The following is a 16,673-nucleotide window of genomic DNA, read 5'->3' as shown; positions in this document are numbered from 1 at the left end:
CAGGTACTTCTACATGGTGGGAGGAGTCTGGTCCTGAAGACATGTTTGTGAGTTTATTTTCTTCCTCAGCTTTAGGACTGGATGGTGTGATTGGAAACTTTGAGGTGGGAAAAGAATTTGATGCCCTGCTAATCAACACAAAGGCTTCAGACAGCCCTTTTGACTTGTTCTCTGCTGATGATTTTGAGGTAATCAGAACAGGATTGATGATCAAAACATGAATGGAAGTGATGTGGGGAAGGTCCACGATACAGACAGAAAAGGTTTCTTGAGAGTGATTCTGGTGGCAGGAATTGGGTGTACTATACCTCTGCTGTCTGTGCTTCAGACTGCATGTTCCATGGGGTTTTTGTTCATCAGAGTCTTGCTGACCCCAGTGACAGTGTCATAATGCCATCAGCAAAAATGCATGTAATATTTTTAATGCATATTTTATTAGCCCAAGATTGCAGTTCCAATTGCAGTTGTGTATTTGCAGTGACAAATGGCAGCGAAGAATAAGCAATTTATTTTTAGTCAATACTTAGAGCAGAGCTCAGACTGAAAAATGTCAGCCTGTTCCCAGAGAAAGATTAGGTTGCCATTTCTGCATTGCTGTTACAAAATGAAGCCAGCACTCAAGATGGCTATTTTGAGTTAGAAGCACAGTTTTTATGTTAAGTTAAAGCAGTGCTGGTTTTATGGTAGGGAAACATCTTCTCATTCAAAAACCTTCTCTGACCAAAAAAGATAGTTAAGAGCAGTTACTTGAGTTTATAGATGTGGTCAGACTACCTGGAAACAATTCCAGTTCTGTAAAAAGAATTATTTTTAAATTTAAATATAAACCTTTTAAGCTAAGTTATTGGTCCTTAGCACTTTACAAAAATTTAAATTTTGCCTTGTTTTCAAAAAGCAAATTATGTATATATATAAAATATGTATATATATATTAAGTTTTGATTTCACTATTACTAAGAATATTTAGGAGAAGTGTTATTATCAGTTCTTTCAAGCTTCAAATGATTATGAATCAGGACAGCACATACTGACTGCTTTCTGAATTTTTTTTCTTCCATTTTTTTAAAGGACACTCTCCAGAAGTTCCTGTATCTAGGTATGTTTTGAATTTCAGTTCAAGTTGAATTCTCATTTCCTATATCAAATATCTCAATTAATATTGGGATTAATAATAAATTCATTTTTACATAAGTAAGTGTACATTTGTTTGCAGTAATTAAATATATTTATTCAACTATTATATGAACAGTAACATGTCCCAAATAATTAGCATTAATATTTGACATTAATAAATACAAACTGGCTTATAATTATCATTGTTTGTAAATATGTCCGGGCAGTGTCCGGGCTGGGGCTGTGCTGCTGCTGTGTTGCGATGTTGGGGTGCCTGGTGCCAGCTGTGGCCACAGCTGTGTCATGCTGTAATGAGACTTTTGCCTTTCTGAGGAGCTGTCTCACCAGCTTTCTTGGTGGCTGGTTCAAAGCCAGTTCAGACACTGTGCAACAAATCATTTTCTGTGCAGATACATAATATTTTGGGGGTTTGGATCTACTGGATATACAGAAAATCCATTGCACTATTGCAGCAGCTGAATACTATGTTTATTTTTTTTTAAACACATGGGCTGATAAAATATTTATTAATTTTTGTGGTAGACCTGACTATTTCTCTTCAAATGGACTTTCTTAGTCCTAGGAAATAGTTGCTGCAAATAATGTGTTCCAAAACTGTTTTTGTAGACTGCATAATTGTCATTAATTAAATCAGTGTTTGTATTTATGAGCAAACCTCAGTTTTGACCATGTTATTTCAGGTGATGATCGGAATATTTCGGAAGTGTATGTGGCTGGAAAGCAAGTGGTTCCTTTTTCAAGCTCTGTATAAATCCATTTTCTGTTTGCAAAATATTCTGCTTACCTTCTGCATCTGATTTGGAAAAGATTGATTAAGTGCAGTGCCTGATCATCAGGAATGACACCTCAATTTTGGATAATGTTAAAAGCTTGCATATATTGAAAATTTTGTTAGACCTTTCAAGAACTACTATACTGAAATTTTTCATAGTTCTAGAGGGAATAGCTATTTAAATTTCTTTGTAAAAATAGCATTTGTGCATTGATTGGGGATTTGATGAATACCTTATTTAAAGAGGACACCTGCTGCTCTATTTAATAATAGTATAGGAATCATTATGTGGTACAATGAGATGCTCATTTTCTATAGGAATTTAAATAAAAAAACCCAGTGCTTGTAAAGTGATTCTGCTGGTAATGAATATCATGGAAGACTGCAATTTCCATAATATTATTATCAAGTATGGAAAAATCAATGTCCTTTTGGAGAATGTAGTTTTCAGTTTTTTCCATGAGCTTTAAAAAAATTAATTTAAAACATTATTTTTAAGAAGAGTTAAGTCAGAAGTGTGTGTTTATAAATAAATAAGGGTCCTTATTTAAGAGTTTAGGATTGTCATTTGTAGTCAGACACTCCATTGAATTACCTTGATCTGAGTGATGGCTGAATGAAACTTCTCTTAAATTAGAAGCAGGCACTAAGATATCTCTGCAGGCTACACAAAGGCAAACAAATTAAGAGGGTTTTCTGGACTAGAGTAAGTACTTCATTTAGTTTGGCATCCTGCAGAATCTTCCCAAACTCATTTGCTCCTGACTGTTCAGACAGGATGATATGATGATGTCCCTTCTCCTTTCTGTAAGGGAAGTGAATGCATTTAAAATTTTCCAGGAGAAATGGTCTCTTTCTGGCCATTACCACCTTTGACTTGAGGTGAAAATCATCACTGAAAAAAGCAGCTCAGCTTTACTGTGCTCTTTGCGTTTTTCAATGTGGCAGCCATAATTCCAGTCCTGTATAATTCCAGGATTCCAGGTAAAAAAATATGCCCTTTTTGTTTTGGAAATCTGTGTGACTTCCTTTCCTAAAATGGCATATTTCCCTGCCCTTTTTGGTTTTTGTTTGTGGTTTTTTTGGGGTTTTTTTTCGGGTTTTTTGTTTGGTTGGTTTTTTTTGGTTTTGTTTGGGTTTTTTTGTTTTGTTTTGTTTTTAAATTTTTTTTTTTTTTTTTTAGATTTGTTTGATGAGGGGATTTCTTCTTGTTTATTACATTTTTGCAACACAAAGAATGTGCGCTTTAATTTCAGGGTCATTAGAGACCAATATTGTATTTAGATACTGTAAACATGTGTTGAATATGGTTTTAAGGCCTACTTCAAACTTCTTGATTTCACTAAGCCTTGTTTCGCACTTTTATCTCACTGCCTGGGGATATAGGACTTACCTCTGTTTACAAAACAAGGGAGGTCACTGCACCAAAGTTTCACTACGTGTCTACTTCAGAGAGAGTGCTTGGCCAATGCCACTCATAATGTTCTGATTTTACAAGAATTTTCAGAGCTTATGTATTGTTATGATTATGCCTACATGAGACAGCATAGCGTCAAGGGGAAGTGTAACAGCTAATTTGGGCACTTAAGCAGTACAGTCAGTGTTCAATGTGGTTTTCTTGCCAAAGCTGAGGGGCTGTACCAACACCAGGGAACGACCAGGAGGTGCCTTGCAGGCATCACCTGGATGCTGCCACTCACTGGAAGCTGGCTCAGGTGTCCTCCTGCTTGCTGCACCGTGCTGCTGCCTGCCAAGGCACAGCCCTCCTACCCTCTGTGTCCCAAGACTCCTAAGGCTTTAGGAGTCAAGATCTAAGGATTAAGATTTACACATTCCATCAGGGTGTCTTCTCAACCATTATGTTTTGCATGTGTCCCAATCACCAACACAGTTGCACACTTGTTCAGCAAATAACAACCTTCAGCTTTCTAGCTTGCTTTCCTGATTCAGGGACATTTATTCTCGTGAATTTTACATGAATTTAATTGACCAAATTTCACATTTCAAAACCAAAGAACTGTGAGACACATGTTTTAATCCTCCCAGTTACTGTTTGAAACTATTTTTAGGGAATTACATGGTTTTCAGCTTTGGCTTTTCTGTGGTGAAGAAAGATCACACAGGCTTGTGTACAATGTATGCTAGTGCCCTACTTCTTTGTCTCCAGAGCTATGAATTAAATCAATGCTTTTATTTTAGTGGTAGTCTTAACTGTCTCTGACTTAATTGTTTTCCCATTATTTTGTGGTGTTTTTAAGAAAGGGATTCAGCATTTCTTAAAGTACTATTGGGGGGTGGACAGGTTGCTTATTTGTAATATGAGAACTTGCTAAAACTTTAACAAGTTCAGGACTACACTGCTGGCCCAATTACAAAGGGACTCTCCTGAATAACTGCTGCCAGTGAGCTTTGTATCTGAATTTTTACTGGGTCATGAGCAGTTTGACTTCTGTTAAATTCAGGGACAAAGTAGGAACTCCTCTTTTGATTATAGCTTTTTTTAATGTCTAGTATCCAGACATTACCCAGACATAGCAATGGAAAATCATCTTTTTAAGAATCTCAGCTGGAGGAGGAGCTCTGCCTGCAGGTAGTACCCTGGGCTGCCTGCAGCACTCTGCAATGCCCAAGATGGATTACATTAAATGCTGAGATGTAAAGGAAAGAAGTCTGAATTTGATGTTTGAGAAGCCAATGGAGGAGTTGACATAAAAAATAAACTGATGGTCTTTTGACAGCAGCATTTAAATAGATTTGAATGGAGAAAAAATGTGCTGCCAGAAAAGCTAAGTGGGGTCATCTAAGGCAGTCCCAAAAGCTTGTTCAGTGGAAGATGGCTTATGCACAAAAATTTAAAGGTTTTAGATCATACAAAGAATGTAATAATCAGAATTCTCTGAAGTAATTTAGGGAAAATTACTCACTAAGGATCACTAAGGATCCCACTGTAAAGTCTTGGTCCTTGAGACTCTGTGCCTGTGTGTAGATTGCCAAGATGTTTGTTTAGGTGGGGGAGAATCAGTGGATTAAAGGGGTTACTGCTGAAATTTACACATGCACACTATGTGCATCTCAAGACTACATCTATTCTGCTTCCTTGGATAGATGCCCCTACTGCATATGCACTTTGAGGCAGGCCAATAATGGGTTCAGATTCTTAGTGTCTCTTTTGGAGACTGGAGAATATTTGGAAGGCAGCTTAATTCTTGTATAGCAAACCACCCTGCAAAGTGAACCAAGGTCCAACAAGGGAGAATGATTGGGAATTTAGAACAGCACTGTTGTCTCAAACCAAAATGCTAATAGAGGCTAGAACTTGAACTATTCCCCATCTGTCCTCATCCCATCACAGAACTCAGTAGCTGAATACAAATTGAAGCAACCCTCTTCTACCTTCCTCCCTTTACCCCAACACTACCCCCTTAAAAAAACTAAACAACCAAAAAAACCCCAAACCTTAAGATGAAAGAACTGAACATTAAGAGGATATGAGTATGTGGAAGAAAATAAAGGAATAATTTTCAGTCAGTATAAATTGAAAAATATGACCGTTTAAATTGATTGATTAAAGATAAAACCTCTGGAAAAATGTACATGCAACAGATTCCAGATGTCTCTCCCCACAAGTTTTCTTACCAGATGGTGGATGAGATCTTTCTTTCTTAATATGTCTTTATGTTCAATGGTAGCACGCCATTCAGACAAAGGAAAAAAAAGGGTATTTGTGTAAAGCTTGCTTGTTGGGACAATATCCTTACTGTGTTCTATGGTCAGATGAGCACTTATTTATTATAAATAGAATGCATTTGAATTACTGTTATATGTTGATCTCATTGTGTCACTTTAGGTTTTGAAATACTAGTAAGAATTGCCTATGCATTATGCAGCATTATTTGAATTATTCATGTGTGGCAAGTGGAGTTCTGCACTTTAAAATGTTGCCTTGGCCTAATGTTTATATTTATGCTGTATTTTTGTGTAATCCTAAGGTTTTGTAGGGGGAAAAAAAAGTGTATTTTTTCACTGTATCGAAATTTTCAGTAAGTTGGCTTTCTTTTAGAAAAGGGAACTTTAAAATTACCCTGTCTAAAATTCTGTGCCTGATTAAACACTCATGAATGGAAAGAATTATAATGGTTTTATGAACTTGAATAGTAACATTTAATGTTAAAAGAAGTGAAGATAAATAGAATTTTTTCAAATATAATTATTATAATGCAATGCAAATTAGCAAAAGGTATTACTGTTGAATATCTACAGTTAAATTGAGGAAAAGAGAACATAGTTATTCTTGATTATTCATTTAAAAAGAATACTTAAGCCCAGCTTCTTTCAAAGGATATCCCAGTTTTAAAAGGAAAAGACATTAATGTCATTACTCAGATGACCTGTTTAAAATTATTATTTTAAACATTTCCAGGAACAATCCATAACAAATCATAAGGTGGACATCTTTGAAAGTTCTGGATTTTCATTAATAAACTATGCTGCTTTATTTGCAGCCTGGTATATCTTACACATACCTGTAAAATGATATTGTAGAGTCACAGAATAAGCTAGGCTGGAAGGGATCCTCAGGGATCATCGTGTCCAGCTCCTGGCCCTACATAGCACCATCCCCAAGGACAGGGAAAAAATTAATTTCAGAAGACATTTGAAAATACTGGTAGCAGAATACAAAATACTGCAAAGTAGAAAGGAAATCGATCTGAGGAGCTCATAAAAGGAAGATGATATGTCAGTAAAATTTTAGGTGTGAAATGCTCAGAGAAAAAGATACATTCCCAGGTAATGATCTGTAAGATCATGGATGTCATTCCTTCTAAAAGTCGTGGAGGTCCAAAACCTGACCAAGTTTCCAAAGCAGTTCCTTACGTACTTAATAATACAGGCCCAGATACCTGCTCATGGCATAATTATGTAACTCTTCACAGCTTCTGGAGCTCGGCTCCAAGATTTAAATCAAAATTACCAGTAATGGCTCCAGAGGAAACAAAATGTAAGGGCATATTATGTTTTATCTACACCTGTCCTGTGAAACATTTAGCACTGGCCAGAACGGAGGCTGAATTAGTCTGGTCCCAGTGAAGAATTTCTGTTTGTGCATGCCCCAGACATCATTCCCTGTCATGTGCCTGGTGATGCAGTGACAACCCAGTCCAGCACAGGCAAACAGTCTGGTGTGACTGAAGTACTGAATGCAAACTGTTTTAAATATCAGATTGTTTAGAAATTAAGCTCATTGCTGAGACCAGTGCATACATTTTAAATCACACAATCATATATCTAGTACTGAACTTCTAGACACTAGGACTTCGGCTTAAATCTGTGGGGTTTTTAAGCCCTTGCACTAAATGTGCAACAACTCACGCTTCTCTCAACAGAGAAACCAGCAAATGACATCCCCAAGGTATGAAAAAGAGTAACAACAAAAACAACAAATACCATTCTTGGGAAGCCAAAAGAACATCAGCAGCATTAACAACAATCTGTTGTTTGAAGTTAATAGACCTGTTGGTTTATGTGGAAAGGCTGAGCTATGTTTTTGGGAGGCAGTTTCCTGGAAACTTCGGTGGAAATTCTTTCTTAGAAAATGCCCAGAATCAACGTGCTCCAACCAAAAGGTCCTTTGTGGCTTCTGCAGAGACAGTCACTTCTGCAGAAGTGAATGCCTCATTCATGCCTAGACCCTCACTTCTTTACCCTGTCATGACTCATGTATTAGCTTTAATTCTGGTATTGGTTTGTGGTTTCTCATAGACTGAGTCTTAGTTTGAAAATAACTATGGTAAAGGAGTGGAGCTGAGGGAAGGATAAGGATAAATGGCAATCTTACACCAGTCTGCCTAATGCTCCAACACAAAATATTTGTCCCACCAGGTAGATGATGTTATGTTTGCACAGCTCTTAGACTCAATGATTTGGCTTAATGACTTGAGTCAACTTCTAACAATTAAACTCAGTCAAGGCTAGGACATAAACTATGAACAGCTGACAAACACATTGTTTTACTGTGTATTACAGTTTATGTACTGTGTACATAAACTATGAACAGCTGACACCTATTGTTTTACTGTGATCTGCACTTAAGCCATCAGCAGCTTTCCTTGGCCAAGTGCCCCTAGGCATATTTAGATACAGAAAACTGGAGATAAGCCAGCAGGAGAAGGCACCAGTTTTGGTGACAACTGAAGGCTCTAAACTGCATCCTATCTGCCTTGTGGCTTTGGAGCTGGGTTGTGTGCTCTAACAACTTTTAGTGATGGAGCTTTTAGAAAGGATTAGCATGTGCTCTTACCTGAGGATGTTTGCATCCCTTGCTTCAAGACAAATTTTCTTTCCCCAAAGGAGAGTTCACATCTTGCTGAAGTAAGTTTTTCTGATGCTGATTTGTCTGCTTGTCACCTGTTGTGCATAAGCTCTGGTTCATGTGAAAATGCCTAACTGGAGTTAATGTTGTTGAATTTATCCTTCCTTTTGTACTTGTGCAGTTTCAAGGAAGAACAATGTATTAGAAGAAATGGTATATGCGATTTCCACTGTTCTGCTTGGTTTTGGTCATGCTAAATAGGAAGTCATGTACTGTTGAAACAAAATAAAGAGGCCTTGTGTTTACACCAACCCTTGTATCTTTCTGTATTTGACTTTTGAGAAGAAAGAGAAAGCTGACAAGCTGACTAATAAGCAATGAAGGGCAAAATACACAGCAACATACCCTGTTCTCTGGGGAACCTGGGCAACCCCCCCATTACAGGAATTTGCAAAAGGGCATCTTTTTTCAGATTCAAAGCTCTTACAGGTTTTGATGTATATTTATTACCGAATTGCTGGCTTCATAAACCAAAGCCAGTGTTTAGTAGCCACTTTATTTTTTTTGTGTTGAGGTATACTGTCCTAAAATGGTTGCTTCTTCTGCTTAACAAGAGTCACATCTCCTTTGATGTGTGTTTCTTCACTTTCTTATTTTTCAAAGTTTAGGCATAAAAAGCTCCTCAGTCTAAGCATCTGTGAAACTCACCAGAAGTGGATTTTGTTAAAACAAAAACTGCCATAAGAGGACCACTAATTACACACTGAGGAATTGTATACTGAAATGTTGAGAATTATGTGCAAGCTGTTATCAACTCGCTCAAAATTTTGTGCACAAGAAATAAAGCTGTTCTCTATTTTCAACAACCAGCAGAAAATAGAAGTGAAAGAAAACTTCTTTATAGACTACTTTTCTTACTAAGAGGGTCCGTTTAGGCTTTCAGCATGGGAATTCTGCTACTTGACACTTTACTTTTGAAAAACACCATTAAGAAATGCTTTTGCAGTGTTTCACTGGAGTACTCTGTTGAAACTTACCTGTTTAAAGTAGTGTGAGCCCCAGATGCGAGCACAGTTCTTATGCTGTAGAGGGTTTCCAAGACAATTTGAAAATCTGAGAGCCTTTGGTATGCTCTCAGTAAATCTTAGTATATAAATTGTCTGTTTCATTTCAATGAGTTGGTGCAGGCTCAGTTTGTACAAGTGAAAACAAAGCTTGCAATCCCCCCAAAAATTCACTGAATAATCCTCAACATAAATTTATCAGTCTTATTCCATGACTGTAAAGCAGAAATTCTTTTGGTTTGAGATCAGATACTGGATCATTTATATTTCAGCTTAATGGGTTTGCAGTTCATGACTTAAGAGCATAGTTAAAATGCAAAATGCAGATTGCTTGCCCTATGCTTGTAAACAGCTGTCTTCCTTTCAAAGCATGTGACTGCCTTCTTGCATTATGTTAAATTAAATATGGCCTTTAGGAATTACCTTAAAAATACAGCATAAAGGCCATGAAATCAAGCTGACATACGAGCAATGTCTCTTCCTTTCATAATTGGTATTAGTTGTAACATCTCAAAATATAGAAGTATTTTTTTTCTTAGGAACTGAAAGTATTAAGCAGTAGGTACATTTTCATCTCAGCCCCTGCTTGAACCAATCTCACCTCCCAGCACAATGGTGAAAGTTCAGAGCTGTCAGAAACCCAATTTCTCTGATAATTCATAGGTATTCAACTTCTCTCATAATTCATTCAGAATATCAATTCCAGCTAGCTAAGGGCAGCATTAATACTCACTGTATTCTCTTGGTGCTCTAAGAATTATTCCCTGGCCTTTTTTTTTTTTTGGGAAAGAATCCCTATTGTTGTATTTTTATGACTTGTGAAACAGCAAACAGATGTGCCACATGAGCTCAGCAAGGCCTTGCAGAACACAGCAGCCAGTGCTGAGCAATCATCCCTACCCCAGCTGAAGGGCTGCCTCTGGGCATTTCCAGCATTGTTATGCAAAATTCACTTGCTTCAAGGAGTAACAGGAAGAAGAGAAGAGTTTGAACTGTGTGTAACAGCTGATGCTGTTGCAGAAAGAGAGATTCACAGATTTTGTAAGTGTAAACCTATAAAGAATGGAAGAATTGCAACCATCTGCTCTGACCTTTCCAGGTCAGAGAGGGGCGGCTGAGGCACCCGTGAGGCCATGTCTCATGTGTTCATCATGTACCCACCCTTGGGGCTGAATGTCCCAGTGAAACACCCACAGAGTGGATTTGAGAGACCAGGATTAGTTGTTTCAGGTACAGTATGTAAGAGCAGCATAGTACTGTGCACATGCTAAACACCCCGTGTCTCAGTTTACCATGGGTCTTGCTCCCTTAAGTGCAGTGCTGTGATGAACCTGTGCTGTCAGTTTGGGAGGTTGCTTGGGCACCCTGCAGAAGTAGGGTCAGCTCAGCCAGCCTACAGAAGCAGCCCAGACTCTCTCTGGAGGCCTGTTGGAGAGCAGGGAGATCCCATCACCAGGGCATCATCCTCTCAATGACATCACAAAATATCACATTACATTCAAATTGCTGCATTTACGCTTCTTCTGATACAAAAGCCATCTCAATGCAGTTTATGTGCACAGACAGCTCTTTGCTGCACCCCTGCCTGTTCTGGGAGCTGCTGCTGTCCTGTAGCAGCTGCTGCTTCTGGCTGATGTGGAACTGAGGCTAGGTGAAGCAGCATGAAGTGGCATCATGAGCTGCCTTCATAAATTCCTGCACTTCAGTTTTTCCTCTCTTTAAAATGAACTTGGCAGAAGAAAACCCTTTGTAAAACCCTGTGAGGATTTAAAAGGGGAAAGAAAATAAATGAAAATAAGAGAAAAATGAAAGAAAGTGCAAAAAGAATAATGAAAATAACAGCAGGAGTGGAAAAAAAGCACTTTTTCCTGCACTTTTTCCTAGGTTTGATCTTACAGAGGTATTTCATACCAGTGGAAGCAGCCCAGGGAGGTAGGTGGAGGGTGGTACCTATCTGTGCTGCTCTTTCCTATCCCTGCACAGGCCTTCTTCCTCTTCTCTTGGAGCATGACTCCTCAAGGCTGGCTGGCAGGACAGTCATCCTAATCCCCTGGTTAACCACAGCCCTCTGAGAATTATCCTTCAAAGTACCATGTTTCACCACTTTTTGTGAGCCCTTCACACCTCTGAAGCACAGTCCATCATCTGTCCATCATAGAGAAGCAATTGCTTACATGCAATTTGCAGTGATTGCCCTACAATGTCTGCCACCATTTCATACTTTTGCCTCCAAAGCAATATAAGCCTTCCATTAAAAAAGTCCTCCAGGCTTCTCATAGTACTGAAATGAGCAGTGGAGAAGAGGACATGACCTGCCCAAAGAAACACCTTGTTGTTTAGGCCGTGAAAATAGCATTTATAAAATCACTGCAACAATAAGAGAACTCCCCAGGAACACAGACCCCCCAGGATCCATGCAGTTTCCTGATGGTTGCTGCTCACAGAGCAGGTGTCACACAGGCTGCAGTGCTGAGGGCTGCAGCCTGTGCAGGCATGAGATGAAGGTGGGCTGTGGCACCACCTCACAGTGCCCTACCCTGTCCCAGCCCATCACGCCTGGCTGCAGGATCTGTGCCAGACTTTGCAATAGTTCCTTCCAGAACAGGAAGCTGTGGGCTCGGGTGTGCTTATGCATGCAGCCAACCCTCTCCATTATTTTCTTGGTTTTTCCTGCAAAATGTGGTTTGATTTAATTTAAAGTGCCTGGTAACCTTTTTCCAAAAAGAGGTTTGCTGCTGAGTGAGAAGAAAGTAGATGTACTTTTAGGGGGGTGATGAAAAAAGAAGTACACAGTTGTCACAAATGAGTGGTTTAGATAACTTGAGGAATCACTGTCAAAGGTATTTAAAAAGCAATTTTAATATAAATTTCCATAAGCATAGCTTAACAAAGTTCAATGACAAGATTCTCTGCATTACATACTACATGGATGAAATATACAAAGTAAAATGAGATAAGAAGTGATTTAGAATTATTTACTGGGAGACATAGAAACAGTAAGGATGAAGAGGGGAGACTATCCTTCTGAGTCATGAGATTCAGGACGGACCCCCTCATTTTCTAAACTACCAGCAGATATCTGTCAAGTTGAAATGCCCCATGAGTGCAAGGGTGGCATTGTGGGATTTCTCCCAACCTCCTGTAGAATGAATCATCTGCCTATTCATCCTGGCTAGGTGGTCTGTAACAGACTCCTACCAGGACATCCACTCTGCTGACATTCCCCTGATCTTTACCCACTCAACCTGTCATCACCATCATGGGTTTCAATCTAATCTAAACAATCCCTCACAAACAGTGCTACCCCACTGCCTCTCCTGCATCACTTACCTCTTCTAGAGTTCTTAAAGCCACCCAAGAAAGAAAGTAAAATTGCACCCATTGCAAAAAAAACCCCAATTTTCTCCTGGCAAATGTTATCTGTAAATTCTGCTGGGAATATTTTGTTGTGGGACCAAATAGGCATCAAGCTGAATTGAGCAACTCTTTTTCCTACATAATACCCATTCTGTGGATTCACAGAATCCTTCAGCCATCCCACTGATGACCCTGGCCCTTCTATCTTCAGACCAAAAAAACCCTATAGCTTTCTGATGTATTAAAAACTACTGATTTGGGGGGAAAACATAGCAGAGGGAGTGGGCACAAGAATGTCAGAGTTGTTAATAGTATTATATTCTTCACATGGACAGCAGGTGCATCTCTGTGGCACACCACCCTCTCCTCACTGTGTGTCCTCTGCGGGGATAGCTGCACTACTCATGACCATTCAAGGATGTGAAGAGCTTGAGCTGGGTCAGACCAAAGGTTTATCTAGTAAAACTGTCATGTTTCTAGTAAGGTTGATGAATAATAAGGATGTGCAGGAGGAAAGCAGGACACAAAACAAGTCTTCCCTTACAGACTCCCCTGCTTTCAGCCAGTAAATTGTATACGTTTAAGTCAACATTGCATTAGAGAACTTTGTTTTAGCTCCTTAGTTTGTCTAGTCCCTTTCTGATACATTAATGTTGTTTGCTTTTTGCAAAATTCAGCAACTGTGAGTCTCATCTGTTCATTTTTTGTTGGGTGGCACAGTCCTTTCTTCTGTTTGTTTTACTGGCTGCCTAAACATATCGCTGCTTCCCAGACTGCAAGCTCTAGTGAATAGTATAGTGTCACCTTTTCGACTAGCATCACTGTCCTTAAAAATTATTTCAAGGAAGAATAAGAGTGTTTTCTGCTTCTTATAATTTTCATTCAATTTATCAAATGGGTGTGTTCATGTATTTTTTTTTTTGTAATTTGGTTTGACACAGAAAAATTCAGGCTGGACAGTAAATTACATGTGAAGTAGACTGGACTGGTTTCTCAGAAAACAAGGAAAAGCTGTTAGTACTGCCTATCTCCCAAATAAAACAGACCATTTCATAGACCTGGAGGCAGCAGAACATTTTGGATGTTTTGTAAGGGCCAAACAGGCTGGCATTTGCCTGAGGCCATTAAAATATCTTGTTTCTCCATGTTAAGACTGATAGACATGCTGAGCTGGGAATTGCTGGAAGATGGTGTCAGACTCAGGGTTCACCAAACTTTAGAAGAAATATTGTGCAGCTAACATCCTTCTCTTGATCCAAGGCTGATTTACAGCCTCAAGATTCCACCTTTTCCTCCTTCCTGTATGAATGTGCTGTGTGGTATGAGAGCCATTGTGAAGAAGATAGCAAAAACTCTATGACAGGGCATAGAAGGAGGGGAGAGAAGGAAGAGAAGGGTGTTTCCTTCTCCCCACTGGCTCTCGTGTATGTAAAACTTAATTTTAAAAATAGATCCTTTCTGACAGAAATGGAGTACAATCAGAATATGGAATGTTGCACTTCTAGTAAGGACATGAAAGGAACTGGTAGTGTCACCCTGGCTGTGCCATCTCCTTTTGGAGATGTTTTGTGTGTTTCTGCTGATGTGCATTCTGTAAGCACTACCAGAACTTTATGTTCTGGGACAAGTTTAAAAATTTCATCCAACTACAGACATACTTGAGGTCTGATCTCAAAGAATTTAAAGCTTGACTGCAGCAGGATACACAAAGTGCAAAACACTGCTTTGGATCATGATTCATACTCCTGTTATTCACATGGGATCTCAGAACCACTTTTTTTAATTGTCCCGATAAAATTCAGATACTGTGGTGACAAATGTGGGATGGACGGATGAACTATATGATATTACTAATGGCAAGGATAAGAATTAGTAAATTGTTTTTTAAACCCAAGATTACCATGTAACCTCAGCATCCTCATAGATGCAAAGACCATGAAAATTTCAACTGGCCTTCTCTTGGAATAAGGTCACAAAACCAAGGTATTAGACATTACCAAGAATTACTTCATAATAACCACAACAGCCTTTTAAAAACACTTACTGCCTTTTACTCCAGAGGGCAAGAACAACAGCATGGCCCCACTGCTTTTAATGTCTTTGGCAGAGCCCAGGAGGACTAGCTGGACACTGTGGCTTCTCTGCCAAGACAGGAGTACAACGATGAGCACCTCCCTCGGCCTGGAGGATTCACCTGCCAGCTCCGCCCTCCTCTGGAGCAAAGGAAGCCAATGCTGACTGCTTGCGAAGGTGTAAGCAACTTGCTCTGACAGACGTTGAAAGATTGCATTATATTGCTCCCCTCTGGAATGTTTGTGCTGCTTTGGAAGAGTTAAACCTTTCTACAGGCATAATTTAACCAAACACTTCTAGTCTCAACAGAATGTGAAGATTTTTACAAAGGAGGATTCTTGCCTATTCAGTAAACACTACACCCTGGTTACTAAAAATATCTATATAATTGTTTTGGGTGGTTCTGTTACTTAGGCAGGTTTCTGAAGTGTTAATTGTGATACTAGTGCTAAATGCACTGAGCTGTCTTTTGCATTTACTGGAATTGTGACTCACTGAGCTGACTAAGTTGCTACATGTTTAACTTCAGAACAAGGCAGAGCTAACGTATTTCGAAGTGGTATTTGATAAGCAGATTATTCCACTGCCTACAAAAATCCATAATAATAATTAGACAAAATTAAGTATGAGAATTAATTTTGTGGTGTCTCTCGTTGACACAAATAGCTCTCACACTCCTGCATTTTGCTTGGTCTATTCACCATGCAAAGTGTGAGAACCTTGAAGCAACCACAGCCTCAACATTGTATACAGGATTTTGAGACTCCTCTTTTGACATTTTGTTATATCATCATAAAAACAGAACAAACACTCTTATCTCCTATTACAGCCATTTGCATGATAATTCACCTAAGCATGACATAAGATTCCTCGTTGCAAATCTTTATAAAATCATAAAACAAGAAAAAAAGTACTCCCCTTTTTCTCATGAGTCAGATCAGATATGGGCAAAATTCACGTGGAGCCCTATAAAGAACAATCATACTGCAGGCATTAAACCTTCCTTGTTATTAAAGGAAAAGTGTTTGGAAATCAAAAAAGGGACTTGAAGCACAAAACACCCTCCTGGATGATCCACATGGCTGCTTGCAGGGCTTTGTACAAGTTTTTGTGGCACTGTTGTGCTTTGCCTCTGAGCTCAGGTAAAGTGAAATCAGTATGTCTTGTTGGAACTCAGTCTTCCCTGGCATTTGCAATGAATGTGCGGCTATGACACTGCTTGTGCTGGAGCCATGGTGACAGAGGAGTTGCTGTTCTCCCCTCTTGCAGGCTCTGCTTGGCCTGGTAACTTGGAGCATTTTTTCCATCTGATAGCCCCTTGTCCAGCATCCTGGGGATCAGCAGAGGCAAAATGTTGGGAATAAATACTCACCCCCTCCATGGTTCCCTTGGAAGGGCCTGGCTGCTGACTACATCCACATACTGCTGAAACTCCAGATCCATCATCACAGTGGTGGCGTGGCATAGACAGCCCCAGGGCACCATGCCCTGCCCTTTTGATCCAGTCAAAGTCCTTCTGAGCTCTGGAGCTTAGCTTATAGTCAAAGTGACCTGATTGTGCCACAGCTTGGCAGTATCAGCACAGATAAAATAAACACACCTGCCTAAAATATTTATTTGTTCCTGGAACTTTGTTCTGGGACTAGCCAGTGTGACTGACAACTTTAATTGAAAAATGGGGTCATTTTACTCTTAGTTTTAGCCTTGGGAAAGGGGAGCCTTAGGACACCAGTTAGTTTCTTTTATTTTAGTATTTTTCTACATGCAGTTTCCTTATATTGAAATTTCTTGTAAGGACCCAGCGAGGAGGAAAAAAGGCTGTTATTCAGCTGCTGAGTCACTGACAGGGGAGGTTTGTGGTGGTGTGAGGATGCCTTGCTGGCAGTGTGGGCTGGGACTGGCACTGCAGCAGGCACGGCTGGGACCCCCGCAGGCCTGCCAGCCAGCCTGGGACTGCTGCAGT

At 39.4% G+C, this 16,673-nt stretch overlaps 1 protein-coding gene across 1 annotated transcript in view; it reads left to right on the top strand.

Moving 5' to 3' along the window:
* The window catches only part of GDA (guanine deaminase), a 30,079-nt gene extending 21,552 nt beyond the window's left edge, over positions 1-8,527 (top strand). The window contains exons 12-14 of the mRNA XM_071448701.1: positions 70-188; positions 1,069-1,096; positions 1,815-8,527. Of these exons, the coding sequence (XP_071304802.1) occupies positions 70-188; positions 1,069-1,096; positions 1,815-1,885 (218 nt within the window). The 3' untranslated portion in view covers positions 1,886-8,527. The remainder of the gene's footprint in view (positions 1-69; positions 189-1,068; positions 1,097-1,814) is intronic.
* Positions 8,528-16,673: the final 8,146 nt, after the last annotated feature.

The sequence above is a fragment of the Agelaius tricolor genome, unplaced genomic scaffold, assembly GCF_023055355.1.
Source record: "Agelaius tricolor isolate 1412-34295 unplaced genomic scaffold, bAgeTri1.0.p SCAF_27, whole genome shotgun sequence".
Lineage (NCBI taxonomy): Eukaryota > Metazoa > Chordata > Aves > Passeriformes > Icteridae > Agelaius > Agelaius tricolor.
Note: the sequence above shows the minus strand (reverse complement) of the source record. Positions and strands in the feature narration are given on the sequence as shown.